General features: G+C 39.0%; 3 protein-coding genes across 8 annotated transcripts; 2 read left to right on the top strand and 1 right to left on the bottom strand.

Annotated features, from left to right (window-relative positions):
- Window positions 1-554: 554 nt before the first annotated feature.
- On the bottom strand, window positions 555-24955 carry lipt1 (lipoyltransferase 1). Of its 5 annotated transcripts, XM_076880735.1 has the most exons (5): window positions 24833-24955; window positions 15349-15454; window positions 2000-2534; window positions 1222-1443; window positions 555-1140 (listed from the first exon to the last, which is right to left on the bottom strand). In XM_076880735.1, the coding sequence occupies exons 3-5, from the start codon at window positions 2505-2507 to the stop codon at window positions 728-730; spliced, it is 1143 nt and encodes a 380-aa protein (XP_076736850.1). In that variant the 5' UTR covers window positions 2508-2534; window positions 15349-15454; window positions 24833-24955; the 3' UTR covers window positions 555-727. The 5 variants fall into 5 exon arrangements, with proteins under 5 accessions (XP_076736850.1, XP_076736851.1, XP_004565666.3 ...); XM_076880736.1 differs by lacking the exon at window positions 15349-15454 and having other exon boundaries at window positions 24833-24939; XM_004565609.3 differs by lacking the exons at window positions 15349-15454; window positions 24833-24955 and adding an exon at window positions 3107-3192.
- LOC101484636 (uncharacterized) lies at window positions 4615-15324 on the top strand. 2 transcript variants are annotated; one of them, XM_004565604.3, is made up of 14 exons: window positions 4615-4776; window positions 7489-7719; window positions 7835-8251; window positions 8336-9073; window positions 9344-9381; window positions 9476-9578; window positions 9847-10195; window positions 10395-10470; window positions 10556-10695; window positions 10787-10890; window positions 11739-11796; window positions 11889-11974; window positions 12114-12227; window positions 14892-15324. In XM_004565604.3, exons 2-14 carry the CDS (start codon window positions 7594-7596, stop codon window positions 14925-14927), a joined length of 2385 nt encoding a protein of 794 aa, XP_004565661.1. In that variant the 5' UTR covers window positions 4615-4776; window positions 7489-7593; the 3' UTR covers window positions 14928-15324. The 2 variants fall into 2 exon arrangements, with proteins under 2 accessions (XP_004565661.1, XP_004565660.1); XM_004565603.3 differs by lacking the exon at window positions 4615-4776 and having other exon boundaries at window positions 7401-7719.
- lg23h1orf115 (linkage group 23 C1orf115 homolog) lies at window positions 17043-24188 on the top strand. Its single transcript, XM_004565602.4, has 3 exons — window positions 17043-17059; window positions 18506-18769; window positions 23156-24188. The coding sequence occupies exons 2-3, from the start codon at window positions 18557-18559 to the stop codon at window positions 23294-23296; spliced, it is 354 nt and encodes a 117-aa protein (XP_004565659.1). The 5' UTR covers window positions 17043-17059; window positions 18506-18556; the 3' UTR covers window positions 23297-24188.
- Window positions 24956-25042: the final 87 nt, after the last annotated feature.

Genomic DNA, 25042 nt, shown 5'->3' with positions numbered 1-25042 from the left:
GCACATTTATCGGGAGAGTTAGGTGTTATTTTACAGTACATGCTTAATAAAATAATAATAATAAAATAATTAAAGTTAACGGAGAAGGTTACAGTAAATTCATTTTTACCTGTATGTTTTGATTTGTGTGCTTAAAAACTGTTTGATTTATTGTTTTTGTGAATTTCCTAAAACAATTGTGTTTTCGTCTAAATATTTAGATGTTAAATACTAAAGTTATGTTAAAGTTAAATGTTTAGGCCTCTTTTAGATCTTGTTTTGCTGTATGAAAACCTTTTCAAATGTAGTTTTATGCATTTATAAAGAAAAAAGCATTAGCTGATGAGAAAAATGAAGGCGATAATAACATATGAGTTTTTGTATTTTTGTTGTAGTTGTTTTTGTATTTTACCAAATAAAATATAGAAAATAATAACCTGTGTGAATTTTCATGAACAGTTTTCACAGCTGTGACTAAATTACAGCAGCTCCTTTCAAGCATTTCAAATGAAGTGAAAAAGCAGCTCTGTTCACTCAAGAGGGTAAAAAAATGAAAACTCAGATGTCCGTAAATGTCTGTTCCAGGAAAACCTCTCAGCTGTGACGATCATTTCCTTTATTAATTGATTAGTTTTTTGGCTCAGATGATCTGCCCATCAGACATACAGACATCTCCTCCATTTCTAAGGTTTTAACCGGCTGTAATGTGGCCTGCAGCCTCTCACTTGTGTTTCATATTTGCCTCGTCTCAGCCCATCACAGTGAGCATGGCATCACACAGGCGGTGCAGTCGTGTGTGCGTTGCCCCGCTCTCTGAGCGTAGCAGTGCGCTGAAGGCAGCGGCGGCTCGATGTGGACAGAACCTCTCTCCAATCAGCACACTGCTTAGCTCGCTGCTTAGCTGCACGGGGACCCACTCCACAGGGACGTCCAAGTGGCAGCTCTCGATTTGCCCGTTCTTCACCTCCATTTGCAAGCGAGCAGAGCAGCGAGCGGGCGGCTGCTCATTCGTCAGCTCCAGCTGCGTCTCCATGGTGAACTTAGGCGTCTTCCCAAATGTCCAGTCCCAGCTCCGCAGCTCCATCTCCATCTCACCGACACCAGGAAACATGGACTCGTTAGTTGGGTCTATGACGGTCAACGCAGAGTGCAGGCCAAACTCTGAAACAAGACAAAAATAAATAAAGCAGAAACGTTTGAATACAGACAGAGCGTATCCTTTGGGGTGCAGGAAGACCGTACCTGTGTTATACTGCTGCACCAGAGCACCCAGGAGCTTCTCCCATTGCAGGGAGGGGGCATGGTCTAGGAGGTTGGCAACAGGCGAGGGGACGCTGGGAGTGGCATTGCTTTGGATGCCGGGGCAGGAAGGGCGGAGCACAGAGGAGAGGGCGGAGCGATCGGCAGAGTGAAGCAGTGTGCAGTGATGGTACGACGACTTCCTGCTCAGTCTGGATGCGGTGCCTGAAAGTAAACAAAATAACAAATAAAAAAAAATAAAAATCAGAAACATGAATGTAAACATCAAAGCTACACAAAAATAAACAGAGAATAGGCAACAAACATGAACAGTAACAAACACAGTAACAATTCTGGATTCTGAATTTGCTATGAAAGAGGAAGAGCTAGCAGCATGTGACCAATCAGAAACATGGAAACATCTACTTTTAGTTTTTATTAATCCAGCTGCAGAGTCGGTGTGTTTAATAGTCTGAGAGCAGATAAAGAAAAATATATTAAAACAACATTTAAAAACAGATATAAAAAAATATGAAGGAATAAATAATCTTTATTTATTGCTCATCAGGCAAACATGAAGACTTTAGACCCTCCAGCTCTCTACACTGTAATAACCACCACCATTGGGTGCTGCCAATGAAGTGTTGATTACAGTAGACCAGGGGTTTCAAAATCATTTATCATTAATTAGTCTGTATGTCTTTTATTTCTACTGTAATTAATTAATCTTCTTCCCTTTTTTGCTTTCTTGTGCTTTGATTCACTCCCTCTAGCCTCGTACCTGAGATCTTGTATCGTCCGTTTAGTAAGATGTCAAACCTGTCGGTGGCCTGGACGTCCAGTCCGGGCCGGAGGCGCCTCAGTGTGTCTGTGACCACCTTCAGGTTCCTCTGCCGATCGTACGCCTTCTTGGAAGTGAAAAAGGTCAGGTTGAGGTTGCCCAGGTCATGGAAGACCGTCCCACCGCCGCTCCGCCTGCGAGCCAGAGGGATGCCCGCTCTCCTCATGACCGGCAGGTTGCACTCGGTCCAAGGGTTCTGGTGGCGCCCGATGACAACGGCGGGCCGATTCCTCCATAGCAGCAAGATGCCACGCCCCTGCAGTTCTACGTTGGCGTCAATCCAGTCCTCCAGAGCCAGATTCTGGTACACATCGGTGGAGTGAGACTGGAGGACCAATCCTGCACTGTCAGAGTCTGTGAAGAAGCTGGAGCTGGATCTGGAGCAGGCTCGCTGGTTTAAAAGAGAAAACGTCCTTTTGATCTGTGACATCATTGTGCTTTCTGACATCACTTCATGTCAGGAGGTCAGGAACATCTAAAATGTCAAAATAAAAGCAACAGGAAATGAATTTGTCTTTTTGTGTGTGCACTTTTTCCATCATAGATATTATTGTCAACGTTTCAGGTGGAAGGACAAAAAATAAAAAAACTGATGGAAAACTCACTTAGCTTAAAATAGCTATCATCTGTAACATTTCACTAATATCTCAATATTTTTTATATTTTACTCAGAAAAGGAATATGAAATATATTTCTGGTAATTGATTAACTGTTTGAACCTTGTCATTTGGCAGAAATGGAGCTCTTAAACCTTTTTCTTTAATAACTTTGAGACATTTCCTTTTAAATTTGGAAACAAAGTTATTTTAATGACAAAAACCATAAAGGACCAGAAGCAGCAACATAAACAGACACTTTGTATCATTGTTTTTTAAACTGCACCACGTTCACGACGTACAACGTAACGTCTGACGACACAGACCCCTGCTTCTCCGAACGTCCTGTAGCTGTTAGCTTACCACTAACTCCTCGCGCTGTTTTTAAAACGCGAGCTGCAGCTGTAAGTCATTTCACGTGCACAAACAGCCACTCACAGACCGTGCTTACCGGGATTGAAAGCGGATGCTGGTCTCCGCAGACCCGGACCGGAGATGAGCTCCTGGTACGGACACGAACTGCAACCAACTTCCGCTTCGAACTTTCAAAGTAAAACTACGCAAAGCCTTACACAGATTTTTATACACCTTATTTTATTGTCACAGTATATATTTGGTTTTATCCTTAAACAACAAGAACAACGAAATAAACAACAAACAATATGAATAATCATAACAAAAACTAATTAAAAATACATAATTGATATATAATAATAGTAAATAAATAACTGAATAAATAAATATATAACTTAAAACAATAATTACAAATTTAAATATCTGTGACAACGAGGAAAAAAACACAATCACAAAATAATTCATTTAACTGGTTATGAATTTGCATGTCCTCCATAATTTAATATTAGGGAAGTTCCTGGCAACTAATTTCTTAGTCGACTAAATGAGAACAAAACGCAGAGTAAAACTAAGGAACACTCAGATATTAAGCAAAATTAGGTCTAACAGGTTTAGACATGAATTGAACACAAATTCCACTTATGTCTGTTTAACATTTTATTAAGAGAAAATACTAACTTGAATGTAACTAATGCATTTATGAAATGAAAGTTTTGATCTGACTGACTTTTATCACGTAACAAAAAACTAAGACAAAGGACTTCGCATCCTACTGCGAAAAAAAAAAGCCTTGCCACAAACTGTCAAAAGGGTAGCAAGGAAACTAATATAGTTACGAAATCTAAATCTAATTTCTTTTAAAAAAAAAACTTTTATAAATGTGTTTATACGTGATGTTCTATCACTTAAAAATTGCTGACAGAAAGAAGCTGAATAACTGCTTTTATTTTGGAAATACAAAGCGTTCAGATTTATGTATTTCCGCCTTTCCTGAGACTTGACTTGAACTCAGTCCTTCACTGAGAAAGCGGCCGTGCTGCACTGCAACATAGCTGACAACAGTTCCACCGAAAGTTTAGTATTCTGTTTATTTATTATCTTCATTTTCCCGAATTAAAATGTACTTTATGTGCTTTAACTCTAATTAACACAGACGTAGATAGTAGAATACAGACAACTGAGGTCTTGTTTTATAACACAGAACTATATATACGTGTATATATATTTTTTTAAATGCCATTATTAACAAAAATTGCATATGCAAAAATATAAATATAAATGTTCTGAGTGCTTGATTATTCTCAAAGTAAACTTCAGATTAGAATAATCTGTGCAGTTTTACTGTCTTTCTTTAATCTGGACTCAGACGTTTCAGGAAGCACCAACATGGTCAACAAAGCCGCCAAAAAACAAAGTGTTTCGAACATCTGCAGCAACATCTGCTGAGATTATAAAATTATTTTACCCACTTTGTTGTAATAGAATAAAGTTGTTAACCACATCGATTCAGTCAGCATTAAGATTGAAAAATCTTCATTTATTCACATATTTTGCGCTCTTTAAGATTCTCATTTGATAGTTTTTGTGTCTTACATTTCCTTCTTTGAACGCGTTGGTCTCCTCGGGCCTCTAAACTCGTAATCATGAGGAAGAAGCGCAGAGTATGAAGAATCGACCAAAGAGAGGAAGAGAGTGTGACCACATCCTGACACACACATACACACACACACGGTCAGAGTCAGTCAGTCTGAGTGGATGATGTTTCAGGTGAGCGCTCATTTTTGCATTTCAAACAAAATGTTTGCTGTCATTCTTCTTGATTTTTACTTTCAGTTTGTTCGTTTGTAATATTTACTGTTGTGCATCTGTCACATTAACCTTTTCAGCATAGACGTTTTCGCTCTAAATGATGCATAGGTTTACAGTTAAGGTGGAAACTCTCTGTCTCTATATAAAAATGTACATGTTTTAAAAGGCTTCATTATCTTTTCTGAAAAAAAAAACATTAAAAAAAAACCTAAAATCCAGATGTGAAAACAGAAGAAAAAGAATGAAATACAATGTTGGTGTTGACCTTCATGTAAAACTTGGAGGTGTCACTTTAAGAAAGGATGAATTTTAATCATCTCTGGGTGTGAATTCTTAGAAGTGTTATCACACATTCACACTTAGTCATATAGGCACCGTGTGGTCTACTTAGTAATGACAGGTCTACTTTGAGTTTAGTTGAATCTTCCATTGCACAGTATAGGTCAGCAGAGCCTTTCTACGCACACTAACAGTGCTTAAACACAGTTATTTCTGACTGCTAACTTTCTTTTCGTACAGGGTTTCAGCCATTGAAGAGGCAGCATTTCTTAACAAGAGCTATATTTGTTAAAATTAGGAAGCTATAGTGTGACCTGATGACGGCAACAGCTAAAATGCTCAACACGTGCCCTATACCATAACAACAAAGAAGTTAGAAATAAGGATTTTCACTTGAAACATGCAATTCTAATTGGACCATAATTTCCAAAGTAAGCTTAAAGTTTGATTATACTGAAAAGAAGACTTGATGGAGTGGACTTGAAAGTAAGACTGACATATAAACTCATTGGAAAAGTGTTCACTAAGCTCAGAGACCAAGTGAGCTGTAGACAAATTTTTCATACACGTCTATAAAATCAGGCTTGTGCTGGAAAACAAAGTTGTCACATTTTTTTCTGAGGTCCTCAGAATATCACCCAGAAAAAATTATTAGATCCAGTCTGGGAGAGATGAATGAGTTCATGGAGTATCTAAATGGGTGTACATACCCACCAAGCACTGGACCTCTACTGATGATGTTTTCAGGGCCAAATTTAGGTAGCATTTGTGCAGCCCAAAAGTAATTGGAAATTGGGCTGTGTTTAGTACATCTGATTTGAACCAAATTTCACTCAAGGTGGTCATATTATGTGGGCATTTTCAGGTTGTTGTAAAGACTCTTAGAAAATGATGTCTTGCAGCTACAAGGGCTTTGAATCTGTTGATGAACTGGGGACTTTCTTGTTGGAATTTGTGGAGGTGTTGCAATGTTAAAAGATTTGTCTGCTTGCGTTGGTTAGTGGTGTAAAGTAACACAAATAAGCCACAGTCTACAAGTTGCAAAGGTGAAGGCACAACAAATCTCAACCCCTACATGGATACTTGTGGTGGGCACTTAGCCAATGATTCAACTAGCCATGTTTTCTGCTCTGCTAAAGTAAAAAACTATCCTGATGGGTCCTATAGAGTTCAACCACTTTAATCTTGCAAGGTCTTAGCATTGCTTATCCAAACTAATAGAGAAACAAACAAACAAACAAATAGAGAACTAATGTTGTGTTCTAACATCAAAGGTACAAAACAAGTTTAAGTCATCATCCAAAGACAACAACATCTTGTGTGAAACTCCTCACAATCTTGGCGCTCAAGAAAAACAATTAAAATGAGTTTAGGCTTCAGCAAATGCAAGCTAAGTTGACCACTGGCAAGTTCAAAAGCTCTAACCTTACCAACTGGTTTGAATATCCCGGATGAGACCCCATATACCAGAAACTGGCTCTAGGTATATGGCAAAGAGTGCTTTACTTAAAATAGAATTTATCAGAAATAAACTTCCTTCCTTCCATGTCAGCCAGTTATCAGGAACTGTAAGCCAGGACCACCTGCAATACAGTAGGACTGCATTGGACTGTGTGGAAAGGCTTTATTACTAAGAAGAAGATGGATGGAAGGGCAGACCTTTCTCTTTTCTTGATATCTTTTTAGTGTAAAGAGGAAATGCCTTCTCACGTTTAAAAGTTGTTGAGTTGTTGCTCCTGATGTTTTTGCTTTGTGGGATGGAATCATACATTCAAGGCTATATTAGGGCTCCAAAAACACATCAATCTTTGTCTAAATTTGAACTAAACTAAACACTGCCCAGTTTTCAGTGACTGTTTTACAGTTAAATAAAGGCTAACCAGATGTTGCCCCACATCTGGTTTTTAGTATGTCTGTGTGCCTACACAAACTCTCATTAATCATTCATTATCACTTCAACTTAATGTTATTTGACTTCAAAATTTATTTCAATGACAGAAACATTTCATTCTGACCAAAAACTTTTGAACATTAGTATAGCTGCATTTCAAACTCAGCAGACAACCCCTATCAAGACAGATTCAGATCTACTGTAACAGTAAAGGTTTTCAATTGATATTGTGACTAATAAACAACAATCTAGATGTAAAAAAAGCAAAAGAAATGAATTAAATCTTTTTTTTAACCTCTATTATATATTCTCAAAATAAGACCACACACACTCACAGAAAAATAGACATCAAAAGAGTTTGCTAATAGAGTTTTTTGAGATTTTCCACAAAACAGTAAGCAAATTTTCCTCTTCCTTATCTTTTCTAAGAACACATCTGCATTCATTCTCTGCACAGAACCCAGAGTGTCACTAACCAGGCTTCAATTGCATCACTGCAGATTCTCATGAAGATGCCATCCAGATAAAGCACCATCTACTGACCACAATCATGCACAGAAACACACACACATTCAGGTCAAACAAGTGTGCATGCGCATGACATCATGTCTGACTGTTGGACATATTCTTCATCATCTACCCCTCCTATCACCTACCACCCCTCCCAGACCCCACCTTCCCTCTCCTCCCCCCACTCATTCAGGAACCATGGAAATCCTCCACACGCCAAGGTCATCATTTTTATTTTTTCTTTCCTTATTTAGATAATAATTATTACTGTTAAAAAAATCATCTTACTAACTTCTACTCATCAATTTACTCATTTATTGATTTCCTCATCTTCAGGTTACGTCCCCTCACCTCTTCCCCCAGCAGCAGGGATCCTCTTCCCCTTTCTTCCATCAGCCTCAGATAAACTCCCCTCAGACTCCATCCCCTCACCTCCCTCCTCCCCAGCTGACCTCCCCTCAGTTTGCTTATCCTCCTGTCACCTCTCCCCACCTTATACCCCATGCTCAGGTGACATCCCCTCATCCTGAACAACAGCCACTGATAACCTCCCCTCACCTCCTCTCCCCAACTCAGCACGCCCTTTATCCTGAACTGCAGCCACAGATATCCTCCCCTCACCTCTTCTCCTCATCTCAGCACAACTTCTTCTGCCAGAATCCCGATCCAGACTTGGATCATTCAAACTGGGCCAAATGCGAATCCAACTCTGAACTTTCCTGCCTTCTTAATGGCAACAGTTTCTCCTACCAGGTAAGAAAACAAAAACGGAACTATTTTCTCTCATCCTGAACACAGATTGATCAATAACCTCTCTCTATTTCTGATCTAAAACAGAACCAAACCTCAGCTCATCTGGATTTTCAGAACCAGAACCAGTTCAGTTCTGGTTTACCTCAACATGAAGATTCCTTGGAGAACACACATAGATCTTACGATGCTCAAACGCTTCTTTTCAGTGGTGTGTGCACACATAGTGACACGTCTAATCCAGGTGAGGACAGCTGGAGGCACCTGGAGCCAACCGTTTCCCAACTTCAGTGTGCCGCATTGGACTCCATATCTGCAGGAGCCCATCAAGCTGATCCATCTCCCCACAGGCTCTCTGTGGGAGGGTGGAGTGCCACAGAGCTCAACCCGGCTGAAGACTTCTCCAGCACCCAGTTTTTCCAGGATGGCTACCTGAATGCTCCGCAGCCTTTCTGTAGCCCCACAACTCCTGGTCCAAGTCCTCATTACCCCCAAACCCCAGCAGTCTCCAGCCCCAGTCCTCAAATGCACCCCAGGACGGAGAGAACAGGTTTTCACACCCAGATAAACAGTGATCAGACCTCTGATCCAAGTCAGTACCACCAGCGCCTCCTCTCAAGCCAAACAGAGCAGATGCAGAACCTGACAGGCCTACTTCACACTGCTGGCACGTCTGAGACCAGCTTGTCCACACCAAGACGGGGCCAGCATGTCAGGAATGCTGCCCAGTCTATGAGCCTCTCTACTGGGCTGAACTGGACAGAGGAGTGTGGAGGAGGGAAAGGAGGGAAAGGAGGAGATGATAGTCATGCAGACTGGAACTGGGTATGTTGTTATACTAATTTAATTTATATTAAAGATTATAGTAAATATGGAAGTATGTACAGTAAATATCAATTTGCTGAAGACAGTAGGTAAATAAATCTCTGTAACTAATATGGGTAAAACAGTCAAGTAACAGACACCAACTATATAAAAAAATATAAAGTTAATTTTAAAAAAGTAGGTGTTTAAAAGTAGAAACAATCAAGAAATAAATAATAATGTCACCATACCTTTATTCTGTTGTTTTATTTTTCTTCTGTTAATTTTTAGATGCAAAAAGAGCATACCGCTGAGAGTCTTGACACCAGGTAACCCCAATCCCTATCAATAATAAGCATGTTTATAGTTTTAAATCTTTATTTATACATTTTAATGTCAATGATTCCAATATGTGTGTCACAGGCTGCTGTGTATGGTGTGTAAGCGTGACTTCAGGAGCCTGCCAGCATTAAATGGTCACATGCGTTCACACAGTGGATTCAGATCATCTACATGCTTGAAAAAGGTCCTCAGTAACATCTAAAAAAATAAATGAAACAAATCAAATCTATAAATCATATATAGAAAAGATACCAACAAGTTAACCAAGTCATAATTCTGAAATCTAATTATTTATTTTATCGGGACAAGAGAGTCAGGTCCCCACACTGCCATCTATACATTGTCATCTAGGCTGCCCCTAGTGGGCTCTTCATGCAAAACAATACAAAGTAAGTCTTTAATATTTATGGATGGATGGATTATTTATTAATTTCTTTGTTACATTTGTTTAGGACTCTGCCCCATCGGTTCAGCGCCCATTCACCATGGTGCTGCCTGTATCTGTCCCAGTGAAATCACGAAGTGTGTCAAAGGCAAGTAGGGGTGGTCAGACAAGAAGCAGCCGCCTCCCTCCAGCTACTGGAAGCACTGCACTCTTCCGCAGCCTGATGCGCCCGCAAGATGAGGAAGATGCTGCCAAAGGCATTAAAGATGGTGAAAAAAGAGTTGCTTCTGCACCTAACAAAGGCACCCGTCACTACACCCCTCCACCCATGCTGTGTCCTCAGAGGGCGGGGCCAGGGTTGTACTGCTCCCTTACCACCAGGAGGCAGCAGAGAGTGCAGACTGTTCAGCTCCACAGTAAGTCATAAAATCGCATTGACGAGCACCTGAAATCTATAACCATCTAATTTTAGCCCATTTTAGCCTCCAAACACTCAACAGTTACGATAAAAACAAAAGCATCGCGCTCATCCTGAGTCGATGAAAAAACAAACAATGAGCAGTATGATTGGATGATTGTCATGACACAATGCTAAAGTTAGCATCTGACTGGCAGATGGAGCCAGGGACCTTGGTGCCAAAGAGACTGCCTTTCTTCCTCCTGGAACACTAACATCAGGAATCGTTAAGCCGTACGTAATGTTTGCTTCTTACCAAAAGATCTTTGTTATTGTTCTATCTACTGATCGTCTGGTAATCTGGTACTGTCTATCACAGGCAGATCAATTTAGGGCGGGGCTTCCAAGCTGAGATCCCACCGCTTCAAGACCAAAAATATGCCCACTCTGACTCCCACAATGCACTGCTACAGTGGACTCCATGGGATGATCTAGAGCGTCCCGTCAATCAGCACAGAGGTACACAAACACATAGAATGCACAGAAATCTTGCTGTTGTTTTTAGATGATCTTGGAACTAATCTTAGAAATGGAACCACTTTTCAAACAGTGGAAACTCTGCTTATGATGGCTCGATCCAGCGTGGTCCCAGGGGGTGGAGCCAGCGCAGAGTACACTCTCCAAGTCTTATCAGAGTGCAAAGGAGACTTTCTGGTAAAATCTCTTTGACTATTTGGTTCTTCAGTGTGGGCTACATAAAAATGTGTTATTATTGTTTAGAATATTAACATGAAAAATACAACATTCTGAATAGATTACAGAATGGGCCTTTTTTTCTACAGCACCAGGTGAACCAAAATGCTCAGATACACAACAAAAGCCTAAAAGCTTCAAAAAACATCACAATGAAGGTGAAAATAAAACATGCTCAGGAAGAACAAGAAACAACATAATTGGAAACCCTGCAAAGAAACAAGAAGACCACAAAGAAACAAAAAATACACAAAAATGTCAACAAAGTCATAGAAATAATCACAAAATACAACAAGACACCAGAGTCTAGATTCTACCACAAAGACACAAACATGATCGCATATACATAATTAAAACCACACCACGAGACAGAAAACAACCACAAGATACATAAAGCTCCTACAAAATGACAAAAAAAATCCCCACAAAGAGACAAAAACATCAGAGAGCCACAAAAAGCAGTTACTAAGACAAAAAAGTGACAACAAAGACATATAATCCAACTGCAAAGAGGCAAGAAACAAGAGACAAAAAAAACAGACAAAATCCACCACAAGGACACCAAAAAGAGGCAAAAACAACCTTAAAGACACAAACAGCTACTGTAAAACAAAACAAAACAAAACAAACACACAAAAAAAGACCCAAATAGACTCAAATAACACCAAAAAGACAAAATCCACAAACCAAAAAACTATTTAAAAAAAGTATATCTGAAAAAGCAAAAATATTAATGGGACTATAAAAATCTACTTAATCTTACCATGTCAGGCATGACTAAAATGACATCACTTTATTATGTCTTTCAGCTGACGGTAGAGAAGCTGCTTTCGACTCCTGAACCCAACAACCACCGTCACCACACAGGTCAGCTGTTGTTCCATCTAACCACAGACTCAGAAATTCACAGATATAAAAAACACAGCACATTTTAATTAATATCCCTATTTATACTGTAGGTGTGAGCTGGAGTGCAGCAGAGAAAAGGTCACTGGTGAAATCTCTGCAGCTCCATCAGAAAGACTTCAGTAGCATCCAGAAAACTGTGAGTTCCTGCCAACTAGTGTTAATGTCTTTCTGCAGTGCCACCAGTGGGTGAACCAAAAGTGACAAATTTTGTAAATTACAATTGCTGTTTGTCTGTAACAAGTAATGATGTATCTCCATGATGTTTGTATCCTCAGGTTCAAACAAAGTCCCTCTCTGAGTGTGTTGAGTTTTATTATCTCTGGAAGAAGAAGCTGAGTCTGAGCACCAAGACATCAACTAGCCTGACAGTCTCTTTGCCCAACACAAATGTAAGGAACAAAAAGTCTTTTTTTTTTAATGATTTAAATCAGAAGGGTTATCATAGCTGTAGTGGCCCTTTTAGTATATCTGAGTTACTGAAATGGACTGCTGTGACCCAGAAGTCTTTTCATTCCCCTAAACTTTATGGACAAACCAATGACTGTCTGCCACTGGTTTGTAAAGTCCAATTTTTAAATTCCAACTTTAACATATTGTGAACCCTTTGATCCCATTAAGGAAAGTGAAGTCATACGTTATTAGCTTATGCTAGCAAGACACATACGCAGATATCCGCTAAGTGTTAAAATCTATTTGAATGTTACTTTACTCATCACAACTGGGACACTTCTGGATGGTCTCTTAGTAAAATAAACTGCAAAGCAAGACATATTATTGGTTAGATAAGTACATTAACAAGTCTGATCATCTTAAGCTATTGCTATATGCTGATAATGTGATTCTTTATATTCCAGAATTACACAAATCAGTTCAAACAGAAGAACCAGTTCAGTTGTTGGCATAATAAGATATGAGGGTGGATGAATGGGTTGATTAAAACATTGGGCTTTAACATTGATGACTGCAGTTTGTTTGACCCGTTTTTCAGAATTAACAATTCAGCTTTTAAACCTTACTTCTCTAAATCAAACAGTAATGTAGCAGGACGTCTACCCTCATTCAAGTACTTATTTTATACCAATTTATCTTTTGTGTCTTTGGGAATTGACTCAGGACTTACTGGTATTTAGCCTGATTAGGGATTTGTGATGTTTTCATGGGACTAGAATTAGGACTAATTTAGACTTTTAAGCTGGACTTTATTGGAGTTAGCTATGCTGTCTTTTAATTGCTCTAAAGTTCTCTCTGTTTGTGTGTGGGGTTTTTTTATAATCAAGTATGGAAAAGAGTCCTTTTGTAAAGATTTGGGCTTTCAAAGTTTACTTAAATCTTTAACCAGGCCCTTTCTGTAATCTTAGTGATCAGTCAGTAAAATGTCAGGTGCAGTTCCTGTAGAGTCAGTCGCCTCAGAGTTTCAGGTCAGTGAACAGATATGAAACTAAAGGCTGTGCGAATAAAAACCACAGAAACCAAATTCCTGTTATCACTCCACACACACACTGCAGCACAAAACACACACAAAAACACACACCGGACAGCCACTTCCTGTCAAGAGCCGTCACGTTTGTGAACACACTGTGACATGACATTTCAAATAGCCACTATGTGAGTGTGGTCAGAGCTCAGCAAGTTTCCATTGGTGTCATTTAGAGTTTTATCATCGGCTTCGTGTTTTAGATTTCCATCAGTTTGATTCATTTCAGCTTCCTGTAGGTACACTGTGGTTTTAGTCTGTTTCATGAATCTGTAAATGTGTCTTTACTTTGTTCCATGTTACTCAGGAGGCTGATCTTTTGAACACACACAGTGACATCTTGTTCAGAATCTAAGTCTACAGGCAGCACCTGAGCTGTGTGAAGTTTCTACAGGATGTTTTTGGAGATGAAAGACTGCACACTTTACAGCTACAGATATTTGAAGTTGGCAGGCCACTAGTCAGAGTCATGATAGATAATTAATATGCCCCATACAGCCTTCTACTAGGTCTGCCTCATTGTAGCTTGATTATTTACCATGATGATTTATAAATATCAGCTGGTTATTGAATATAAAAATATATGTTTGTAAAGGGGATTTCCTACAACTACAAATATAATTCTAATTTAAAAAGTGGTGAGACTGGCGTGGGGCAATTGGTCATGTGATATGGAGTTACGATCTGACTGGGGGTCTTTTTCTTATCATAATGCCAATCTAATGAGTGCTCTAGTGGAATCTATGCAGTCCTATGAAAAACTATCTACACCTGAAGATTCAGTACCTCTAAGAGCCATCTTTAGCTGCAGCAATTCGCAGTAATCATTTTCTGTATAACTTTAACAATTTCTTACATCATTATCAAGAAACACAATCATGACTGCAGCTTTTTACAATGGTGCTTCATGCAGTTATCGAAGCTTGTGGGCATTTGTTTACGCACGGCTCTCTTAAGGTCCCACCACAACATTTAAATCAGATTCAGATCTAGACTTCGACTCAGACCATTGCGACATCTTGAATCTTTTCTTTTTCAGCCATTCTGTTGTAGATTTGAAGCTGTGCTTGGGATCACTGCCCTGCTGCATGACCCAATTTCAGCCAAGCATCAGCTGTGAATGACCTGGTTCTGTGGATGCAAAACAAGTCCAGTTCATCATGTCAAATCACTATTGTCAAATGTCTCCACTTTGCTCTTGCATGTCCAAAAGACATTTCTCCAGGAGTCTTGTGGTTTATTTAGTTGCAACTTTGATAACCTAAGCTCTGCTACCATGTTCTTTTTAGAGAAAAGACACCTTCTCCTGGCAACCCTTCCAAACAAGCCAAACTTGTTCAGCCTTTTTCTAATTAAACTATCATGAACTTAAACATTTAACATGCTAACCGAGGCCTGTAGAATCTGAAATGTAGCTCTTGGGTGTTTTGCACTTTGTCTGAGCATTACATGGTCTCACCTTGCAGTGAATTTGCTGGGACATCAACTCCTTGGAAGACTGTTGCATTGTGTTAACACACTCATTTTGGTGATAACAAGTATCACCTTCTTTTCTAACTTCCTCTTTTTATTTATGCAGGGTCAAAGGTCGTCAAGATCTCAGGCTGCTTCATGAACTGTTGGACCATCGCCCTCTGGAGCTACACACTACTTACCAACACAAGGCTTGAACCAAAACAGCTAAACTGTGTCTGGCTTACTTGTTCACAAAATCACAAGGCATGCTCCTAATTTGATAAAAACCATCTCTAAATCACTAAATGAGCTGAAAAGGAAAACTCCACCAGGACAACCTTTCACCTTGGGTGTTCTGGTGGACACAACAACAGTCGCCTTGAGGTGTATAAATTAAATTGAATTGAATTGAAATCGAATTGAAAGCTTTACAATCCGTTCTGCAAACTGTAGCTTTTCTTTTTTCTGTTATGTCCTTTGACTGTACAATATGGTATTTTAAATGTAAATGTGTTTGTGTGTGTGTTTTAAATTACTGTCAGTTAATAAACCCACAAACTAAGAAAAGCCAAGAGTCTTACTTGAGAGCACCTCCAGACTTAAGCTCAGGCATGTTGGGATATTGTTTTTCTTCCTTAATCCTGTCAGTCTTCTGCCTCTGGGCCTCTGATGCTCAGTAGAGCTCCACTTATTACCACACCAGGGAACAACAAAGAGACAAAGCAGAAAAGTAAACACATGGGGCCGCAGGCTTTCTGTGTGAGTACAGCTCTTCACATCAATGTCCTCTTTTTCAACATCAGAGGAACATGCTAAAAATAAGTGGATGATAATAAGCCTGAGTAACAAGGTGTCAGACACATTGGTGAGGTTTTACCCTCACTATTGTGTCAGAGGTTATCCCAAAAGCTGTTTTCACACATTCACTGCAGACCTGAGATTTTTCTACACAAGACTAGACAAAGGTGCATGTATGAATGCAAACGTAGCATCAAAACCAACAGTTAGGTTAGGTTAGGGTTAGTCAGAGTTATATGCAAGTCAGCCCAAAATCAAATACTGAGTCAAGGCTAAAAAGTTCCTTGTTGAAACCTACAAGTCCCAGGTGAAGATATAAATCAAGACATGTCAAGAGCAACAAGTCAGGTCAAAAGAATAAAACCAAAAAATCGTACTTGACCTGTGACCAGCAATAAATTCCATGTAGACTGGTCTTCCACACCATAGTGGGACAACCCATTCTTTATGTAGCAGGTTTAATATATAATAATATATAAGACCAAAATATTTACAAGCTGTTACCACAAAGTTGTGTGAAATGGCATGTCATGCCAAAGCATTGTGTGACAGGTCACATGACAACAACCAGTGACAGTAATATCCAATCAGAACCATGTCTTACACAGGTCAATAAATCTGAGTAATACACACTGTGTTGTCATAAATGTGAAAATTAGTGCCTAGAAAGACAAAAAGAAAACTTACAAGAACAAGTAAATAAAGGATGATATCTCTACAAACCTGGAAACATATAGAAGGAAAGATATGCATGATGTTTAATCCAAGATGTAACAAACAATAATTATATGCAGTTGATTAGAAAAATATCAAACTTCCATTCATTCATTCTCTTCCGCTTATCCTTATCAGGGTCACTGAGGACCTAAGTCTAGCTACCACAGAGCAAGAGGCCTGGACAGGTCGCTGATGCAGGGCTAACAGAGAGAGAGAGAGAAAGAACCATTCACACTCACGTTCTCACCTTTATCAGACTTACTCACCTAATTAACCACAATATGTCACATTCAGTATACACTATGCAAGAAATAGGTCAGTCATGAAACACAACATACAGTGTAAGCAGACCAAGCAGAAAAGAATATACAGGTGTAATCATAAAAAAAAGGATTTTATTATTCTGCAGAAAGGACAAAATCATTACAAAAATTCAGAATGACAAAAATGAGCTATTTTAGGAACCAAGTGGACCCATAGAAGAGGACAACTTAAGAACTTCTACTTAAAAACCACTTTACAAACCATAACTCTGCAAACTGACCTGCCTAACTGAGAGACAGCTCCAGTTATATAGCAATTGAATGAACTATTGTATACACCAAAGGTGAAAACTACAGAGATAATAGCTAACCATAATACAAGAATGACCCTATTCCCCCCCTGCGTGGTCACAACAGATGGTTAAGTCCATTCAATTGGCCTCTGCATTTAAACTAGCTCCACCCTCAGCCTCCTCTTTTACTCAAAAAAAGGAAGGACTGGAGCGGCAGCCAGGTAACTCAAAAAGAACAGAAAAGAATCCATATAGCGTGTACCAATGGTACCATAACAAACAATACAAAACAAATTCTGTGCCATCATTTGGACTACAGCTTATTGCTGGCATGGATTAGAAACTAACTCAAAATTTTGAATTGGTTAACTTATAATAACTGAAGCTTTACAGCCCGAAGTAAAATTAAGACAGTAAAAGTTAACATGAATATTACCCGAGTATTTCAGTTGTGCAGTTGTGCAGCCATCGCACAATGTTACTGACATTGTGCGATGGCTGCGATATTTGACAATATACATCATGTTATATGCCATCAGGTCAGTCTATCATCGAGACTAAAGCAGGAAATATCCAAGCTAAAGTTTGTATAGGGACTCAGTCATCGTAGTCTAAGGCGCTTGGAAAGAAAAGCGTCTGGACTTCTTTAAGTTTTCTTGAAGATGTTTCACCTCTCATCCGAGAAGCTTCTTCAGTTCTAAGCTCAACCGGTGGAGAGTCCCAGATCTCAATACATAAATGATAGTGTTGGACTAGGTTTCACTATGGGTTCACCTGAAACCTTGGCTGATTGTGACCAGAACCTGCTTTCACACCTTGGCTCATGTGTTTAGGTAGAGGATCTATAGGGGGTCCATGACCCTCTTGTGGACACTCCCATAGGGCTTAAAATCTGGGACTCTCCACCAATTGCACTTAGAACTGAAGAAGCTTCTTGGATGAGAGGTGAAACGTCTTCAAGAAACGTAAAGAAGTCCAGACGCTTTCCTTTCCAAGCTCTTTAGATCCAAGCTAAAGGTTTTCAGAGTGCACAGTGATGTCCATGTATCTAGGAGGGCTTGTTCTTCATGAATGTTTGAGTACATCTGCCTTTTTTTCCCTTTAAGACTTCAATTCCATAAAAGTTGTTTTGTCTGAGATTACTATAAAGCACTTTCTTCTACTCAATTTGAGCACTTAGTTTATCTCCTTTTGAGATAAAGTGGAAATGTTTTGTGTTTTTCAAACTAACGACTGAAGTCCGCTCAGCTGTTTGAGCTTTCTTCCTTTTCCTTCCTCTTATTTATTTACTTAATTGCTTAAAATAAAACTCACAAAAGTCAGTGTTTCCAGTGTGTCTGTGAAGGTTCTCAGTCATCCAGGTCATCGTAGTCAAAGGAGAGGAGTGTTTCCAGTATTTTCCCATTTAGAAATCTGCCTCTCAGCCATGTTACACTTTCATCTGTTTTTCTTGTTCTGTTTTTTTTTTTTGTTGACCTAAAACAAACAGCAGATAAGCAAACAGGGAGGAACCGCTGCTGTGCACAAAACTTCAGATAACTTCAGCCTCAAAACTGAGGAACCTCCACATTCTTCTTCTAATCCTGATTTTATGTCAAAGCTCAGAGTTTCCTGTCTGCGCTGAGCTTGGGGCCACTAATAAAGTTTGACTCCTCCTTGCTCCAAAGGTCTCCCTGCCCGAAAGCAGGAGAAGAAAGTCAGACGACAGAGAGGAAGGGATGGGAGCACAGGAGAGGGAGGAGGAAGACGCTTCTTCAGTGGGGAGAAAGTTGCAGAAAACCAGCAAGGAGGTTTATTTCAGCGTCCTGCCAGATAAATATGAACCTCTGATTGAGGATGATGAAGAGAGAGAGGAGACTGCAGAGGAGAAGAAGAGGAAGAAAGAGGCGAGGAAAAAGAAAAGGAAAAATACATGCAAGAAGTACAGAAAGGTAAGAAGTCATGACCTTTGACCTGTGTATGAAAGATCCCTCTACACAGCAGTGGCATGTTGATGAAATCATGGCTTAGAACAGACTGTTAAAGACTAATAAGTACAATCAAGTTCAATTACATTCAGAAAATACATATAGTTCATATAGTTTACATAGAAATAAAAACATGATGCATTATGATGTAAATAAACGATCTAACTTAATAAAATACAGAACTAAAAAACAGCTCACCAGATATAGGTAGTTAAATGAGTTATATGAAACCTTTACCAGTTTTGTAACCTATATTTAAAATTAAAAACATGTATTACTGTAATTGAAATTTCATTAAATCACTTCTATCAAACAAAACAAAAAAGAAAAGGAAAAAAAACAAATATGTATCTTTAAATAAATATATAAATAAGGAAATGAACAAAAATATTATTCAATACCAGATTAAAAGAGAATTAAAATTGTATTATATTAAATGCCAAGTTTAAAAATGACTGCTATATTATGCTGTCATGGGAATGAATTTCAGACAGTGGTGGCAGAGTGGTTTTGTCGAAATTGATGGAATTATGAACTCTTGAGCTAGTATTAGTATCAGACTTTGATCCACCATGCAGTACCATCTGGAAAGCATGTGATTGGCAATAGCTTTTTTTTTCAACATGACCATGATCCCAAACACACTGGCAATGCAGTAACAGCATACCTGGATAGATAAATGGTAAATGGTAAATGGCCTGTATTTGTATAGCGCTTTTACTAGTCCTGCCTAGGGATCCCAAAGCGCTTTACACACCCAGTCATCCACCCATTCACACACACACATTCACACACTGGTGGAGGCAAGCTACAGTTGTAGCCACAGCTGCCCTGGGGCAGACTGACAGAAGCGAGGCTGCCATATTGCGCCATCGGCCCTTCTGGCCAACACCAGTAGGCGGTGGGTGAAGTGTCTTGCCCAAGGACACAACGACCGAGACCGAGATAAACACACTAACAGTGTTTGGCCTCCCCAGTATTGACTTTGAAGCTCATTAGAATTGTACAAACTCCATTTCTGCTTCTTATACTGTTTCCATGAGCACTTACATGTTTCAATGAATTACGGCACCTATTTTCAATTTTCCTAGTAAAATATAAAAAAAATGAAGGGTGGCTCAAAACATTTACTCACTACTGTGTACAATATAAATAAAGTACATAAGAATACGCAAAATAAATTGAATTTAAAATGAATAAATGAATTAAAGTAAGCCTGGTACAAATAAAAATAAAGAAAATTAAAGATTAACATTTAAGATTTATAAGATATATAAGAGTTTATATAAAACATGACATCATACAAAGTAGCTTAGGCAGTAACCACACATGGAGTTGTTTGCCTGCAGTGCAAAGGTGTTTAGTCTCAGCTCTCTGCAGTTAATTATTGACTTTTCAGCGTCACTACACAGTTCTGGCCTTTGGCCCCCAAAATAATGTGCTGTGATGATTGTATCCCTCTGAGAACAGACAAACATGGAAGTCGTAAAACAGAACTTTTACTATCACAAACACCTTCATTCAGCCTCAGAATGAAGAGTTGAAATGATAAATAACACTATTGAGTCCACACTGAAGCAGAGGACCACAAGCAGTCATTAGATTCATTATTTTCACATCCTCTTTATTTATTTAAAAAGAGTCTAAAACTCTCCAAAATTTACTAAAACCATCTAAAGAAGTTGAAGTTGGGCCAGGCTGTACTTTCATTATTACCACTTTGTACTCATGACATTACAGTCAGTGAGCATATCCTGGTAAATCCTCCTTTCAAATTCTTTGAATGACCAAAATTGACAAAATAGGACCTGAAAGGATTGACCTAGTTCATTATCTCAGCAGGAAAGTGTTTACGATATAGAGGTCAGAGCCGAGGGGCATATGAATTTCTTAAGGACCAAAAGACTCAAAGACAGACTCAAAAATAGTTTCTTCCCAAAAGCCATAATCACCCTGAACTCCCACACGCACTGACAACACAGTACCACCCCCATCCCAAGGACTTCCCTCTATAAACAGACTACACAACTACCATAACCACTGTGCAATACTTAATTTTACACGCAATAACCTACACTGTAAATACACAACACTATTTGTTTACTTATTTATCTTTTTTATTTTGTTTTCCCAGATTTGTATATTTATACATTTTATTTATGTTTTTTCTTTTCTAAATACTGTTCATATGTATATAGAGCTGCAGAAACTGTGCATCTCACCACCTTTATTCTCCCACATGTTTGCACTGTGTAGGAGATGCTCTGTATCTCATTGTACATCTGTAGAGTGACAATAAAGGCATTCTATTCTATATCTTTTTGCAACTACAGTGGTTACCCCCTAGTGGCTACCATGCAGAATGCAGGTTTAGGGCACTTCCGCTTTATTACCAAACTCAGAGGTTATCTGTGTTTTACACTGGCTTTGAGTAAGGCTAAAAAGACATTTTTCACCAATATTAAAGAATGTTACTGTTAATGTCTGGAAACATCTCACAAGTTAAACGTTGCCTCCTGGTGATAAAAGAACTAGTTCAAGCATTTATTACTTCTCGGCTAGACAGCTGTAATTCGTTATTATCAGGATGTCCCAAAACCTCAGAGAAGTTATCAACAGATCCAAAATGCTGCACTGAGACTACTGTTCAAGATCCTGCTCCTCACATACAAGGTCTTCAATAATCACCATCTTCTCTTAATGACCTCATAGCGTGGTATCACCAAAATAGAGCACTTTGCTCTCAGACTGCAGGCTTATTGTTCTTTGTAGAGCATTTAAAAGTAGAGCCTTCAGCTTTCCGGCCCCTCTTCTGTGGAACCATCTTTAAGTTTGGATTTGGGAGACAAACACTATCTCTACTTTTATAATTTAGATTAAAACGTTACTTTTTGCTAAAGCATATAGTTAGGGCTGTGTCAGGTGAGCCCTTAGTTAAGCTGCAATGAGCAGTGTAATTAAAGCTTCTTACTATTAAAAAGTTTTTCCTTCCCACTGTTGCCACATGCTTGCTCATAGGGGGTCATCTGATTGTTGGGCTTTTCTCTGTATTATTTTAGGGTTTACCTTACAATATGAATTGCCTTCAGGCAAGAATGGTTGTGATTTGGCGCTATGTGAATAAAATTGAATTGAACTGAACTGAAAGTTTGTTATATTTTGCAGACAGTAAAGCAGAAAGTTGACGTCCCAGCAAAACCACAAAATTTCAATTTCGATAAATTTATAAATGTATATATCTCAAATATTGTGGAAAATGTTTTACCCTCTGAACCTTAACATTTTCACAAACTAGGGACAAATTTTTCATTGTAATATAAAGTAATGGACATCTATGGGAAGAGAACTACCAGTGTTAAGCAGAGAAATAACTTGAAAATATCTCATCAGCTGAAATGAAGTTCTTCTTTTATAAATCTGTAGGTCTGTGGTTTGTTAGTCAAACAATAATAGACAACAACTCAGTATGATGATGGTTTACGGAGCTGAGGTTGTTTGGTAATAACTGAAGAGTTGATACTAAAACTGGAACAGAGTAGCTTTCTGTTCTTATGCTCCACACCCTTCCCTTTCTTAACCCCATTTGTTCATTGTCCTTTCTCACCAGACGCTAACCTTTTTTGCCTGTTCTGTTCTTCTCTATCAATAGCAGAGATAAAGGGGATTTTTGCCCCTGTCTTAAATCTATAAACCTTGCAACTTAACCTGGTATCCACCTCCTTGAAATGTAACGACATGTTGCATCAAATTGTCTCGCTCAGTATCTTTCTCTCCTTCTAAACATTTCCAGCCACTACTTCTGTTATGTCATCATGTAGCTGGTCAGTCCTGCAGTAAAATCCATATTCCAAATATATAAACTCTATTCTAATCTACAGGTCACAAAGCCACCGCCTTTAGTATTTACCCAACACAACAAATGAGCCTTTGTTGTGCTGGGTAAATATGAAATAAATAGCTGCTTTGTTTACATATTTGGTTCAGCACTACTAATTTTGCTTCAGTAGGCAACACATTTAAAAAAAAAAAAGGTGCAACTTTTACCCTCATAGTGGTCTTTGCACATGGTTGCTGATGAACAATATGCATCTGCATTAGCATAACGAGTACAACAAAACAGGAAATGACCATAAACTAGTATTACTCATTATACAACTTCAACAACGGCAAGCTGTGGCTAAAAAAAAAAAAAAAAAAAACTGCCCAAGCTGACAAAGACCAATGCTAGAGACAGTTCCTGTATATTACAAGATAGTTTTTAATCTAGTTGTAATTGACCTTAATACCCGTGGTGGGTACAGAAAAAACAAAATTAAAGCACTAATGTTCTTCTTCTCTGGTCTGTTGCAGAATGTGGGGAAAGCACTACGCTTCAGCTGGCGCTGCCTGGTAACTGGTCTGCAGAGCATGGCGTCCGTGTACTCCACACCTCTCTCAGCTGTGGCCACCGTGGTAACAAATGTTCACCAAGCCAGTGGCAGCAAGACATGATGGGACTCGGAGGGACCAGGAGTGTAGCCCCTTATTCCTTGTGTTCAAGCTGACTTTGAATTCATCACCTCTGTTGTGCCTGTTTTGTTTTTATTCTATTTCTGAGATATAAACTGTATATTTACTCGATTTATGAAAACCATTGATACCTGTCACATTTATGGCCTTAGTTTTCAAATTTGAATCGAACCCTGCTGTTGTGTTAAATTAAACAATAGTCTTTCATGTTTCAAAATTCACCTCAAGCAGACCCTTCAGAACACTTTGGGATTATTTACAGTGTTAAGAAGCTTTCTGTTCCGTGTGGGCTTTGGTAACCACTGGCAACCAAACAACTAGCAATGTCTGTGTACAAATCTCAACGATAACAAAGGAAGCTCCACCTTGTGGTGCTTCTCCACAACTGCACTTTAGAAACTCATTGACAGAGATAAATTTTCGAGGTTCTGGAGCACTAAACGGATATATTCTTCCAGTCAACCAACCATATTTGGATGAAGTAAAGATGCTCTAACAGGACGCTGACACACTCCTCTCCTTTCTGCTCTTTTATGTTTTTATCAAGGTTAGGAGAGTTAGTAAATGCTGTTAAAATAATCAGAATGAACAAAAAAAAAAACTAACTAATTTGTCTTTCATGATGTTTGTTTACATAATCAAAGGTCAGGTACTTTTTGTGCATTTCACAAGTGCTTATTGAAAAATAAATGTAAATATGACAAAAGTGTGAGAACATTTGTTTTTAAGTGGGCGTATTTGTTGATAAGTTATCTGTAATACAACGCAGGAGGTGTAGCACACGCTTTTCCATAGCTGTGGACGATGCAGGGAATAAAAAAGCTTCTACAGCAGCTACACAAAAGAGAGTAGAGCTTTCACATCATCATATATGACAGAGTAAAAACGAAAAAATGTATTTTTCCCCCCCACGCATTGCTGCTTGCGTGTTTCTACATGGACACCCCTTAAAGCTTGTATAATTAAACTTTGGTGCTTTTAGGCACTAGAGTTGTAAAAGGCTATTTTAGGTAACTGCATCCCTCTCAAAACATGAGCTGATATCGATTAGATTTTCTCAGCCATGTTTCGGGTGTAGGATGCCACATTAGCTCTTTAAATGGGCCTCTAGATGCTTAAACACCATTGCTGGCAAGCTGCATTTGACCTGTGGTCAGCTAGTCAAATACTGATAATATTAACTATCAGCAGCCTGGTATGACATCTATGATGCCTATCCAACATGCCTCACCTGTGGACTCTCAGGGTGTCGGACATTAACTGAAGAGTTAATACTAAAACTGGAACGGAGCAGTCTTATGCTCCACAGTAAGTGTTACATCATCTTTCCCTTTTTATTTAAACTCCATCTTTCATCATCCTTTTTTCTATTTAAACATCACCCCTTGTCTTGGTTCTTTTTTTCTCCAGCATCCATATCCTCCTTTACTTTTACAAAACCCCTCATTTCCTTCTTCAGTAATTTTCTCCACTGTCTGCAGAGCTTAATTTATTTTCTTTCATTGCCTCTGGCTGTACCTTCTCTTTTCCAGTACAGGTGGTCCTGGTGCCGGACCGCACATGACCTCCGGGTGTCGCTGTACCGCTGTACTGAAAATAGTCCCCGCTGTCGGGCCTTATGGAGAAAAGAAGGCGTAATAAAGTTGGCCCTGAATATAAGCCGCCTCCTGCTTGACAGGTCAACCACTTTCTTGTGACAGCAGCAGCTGTTCAGACCTGACCGGCACG

Source organism: Maylandia zebra, linkage group LG23, assembly GCF_041146795.1.
Source record: "Maylandia zebra isolate NMK-2024a linkage group LG23, Mzebra_GT3a, whole genome shotgun sequence".
Taxonomy (NCBI): Eukaryota; Metazoa; Chordata; class Actinopteri; order Cichliformes; family Cichlidae; genus Maylandia; species Maylandia zebra.
This window is presented reverse-complemented; position numbering and strand designations above follow the sequence as displayed.

Coding starts and splice junctions, on each gene's coding strand:
- lipt1 (XM_076880735.1), bottom strand. CDS start 2,507: ATGTCAGAAAGCACAATGATGTCACAGATCAAAAGGACGTTTTCTCTT. Junction 1,444..1,999: donor CGGACGATACAAGATCTCAG/GTACGAGGCTAG, acceptor GTTTACTTTCAG/GCACCGCATCCAGACTGAGC. Junction 1,141..1,221: donor GGTGCAGCAGTATAACACAG/GTACGGTCTTCC, acceptor GTCTTGTTTCAG/AGTTTGGCCTGCACTCTGCG.
- LOC101484636 (XM_004565604.3), top strand. CDS start 7,594: ATGTCTGACTGTTGGACATATTCTTCATCATCTACCCCTCCTATCACC. Junction 9,579..9,846: donor CATCTACATGCTTGAAAAAG/GTCCTCAGTAAC, acceptor ACATTTGTTTAG/GACTCTGCCCCATCGGTTCA. Junction 10,696..10,786: donor TCCCGTCAATCAGCACAGAG/GTACACAAACAC, acceptor CTTTTCAAACAG/TGGAAACTCTGCTTATGATG.
- lg23h1orf115 (XM_004565602.4), top strand. CDS start 18,557: ATGGGAGCACAGGAGAGGGAGGAGGAAGACGCTTCTTCAGTGGGGAGA. Junction 18,770..23,155: donor CATGCAAGAAGTACAGAAAG/GTAAGAAGTCAT, acceptor GGTCTGTTGCAG/AATGTGGGGAAAGCACTACG.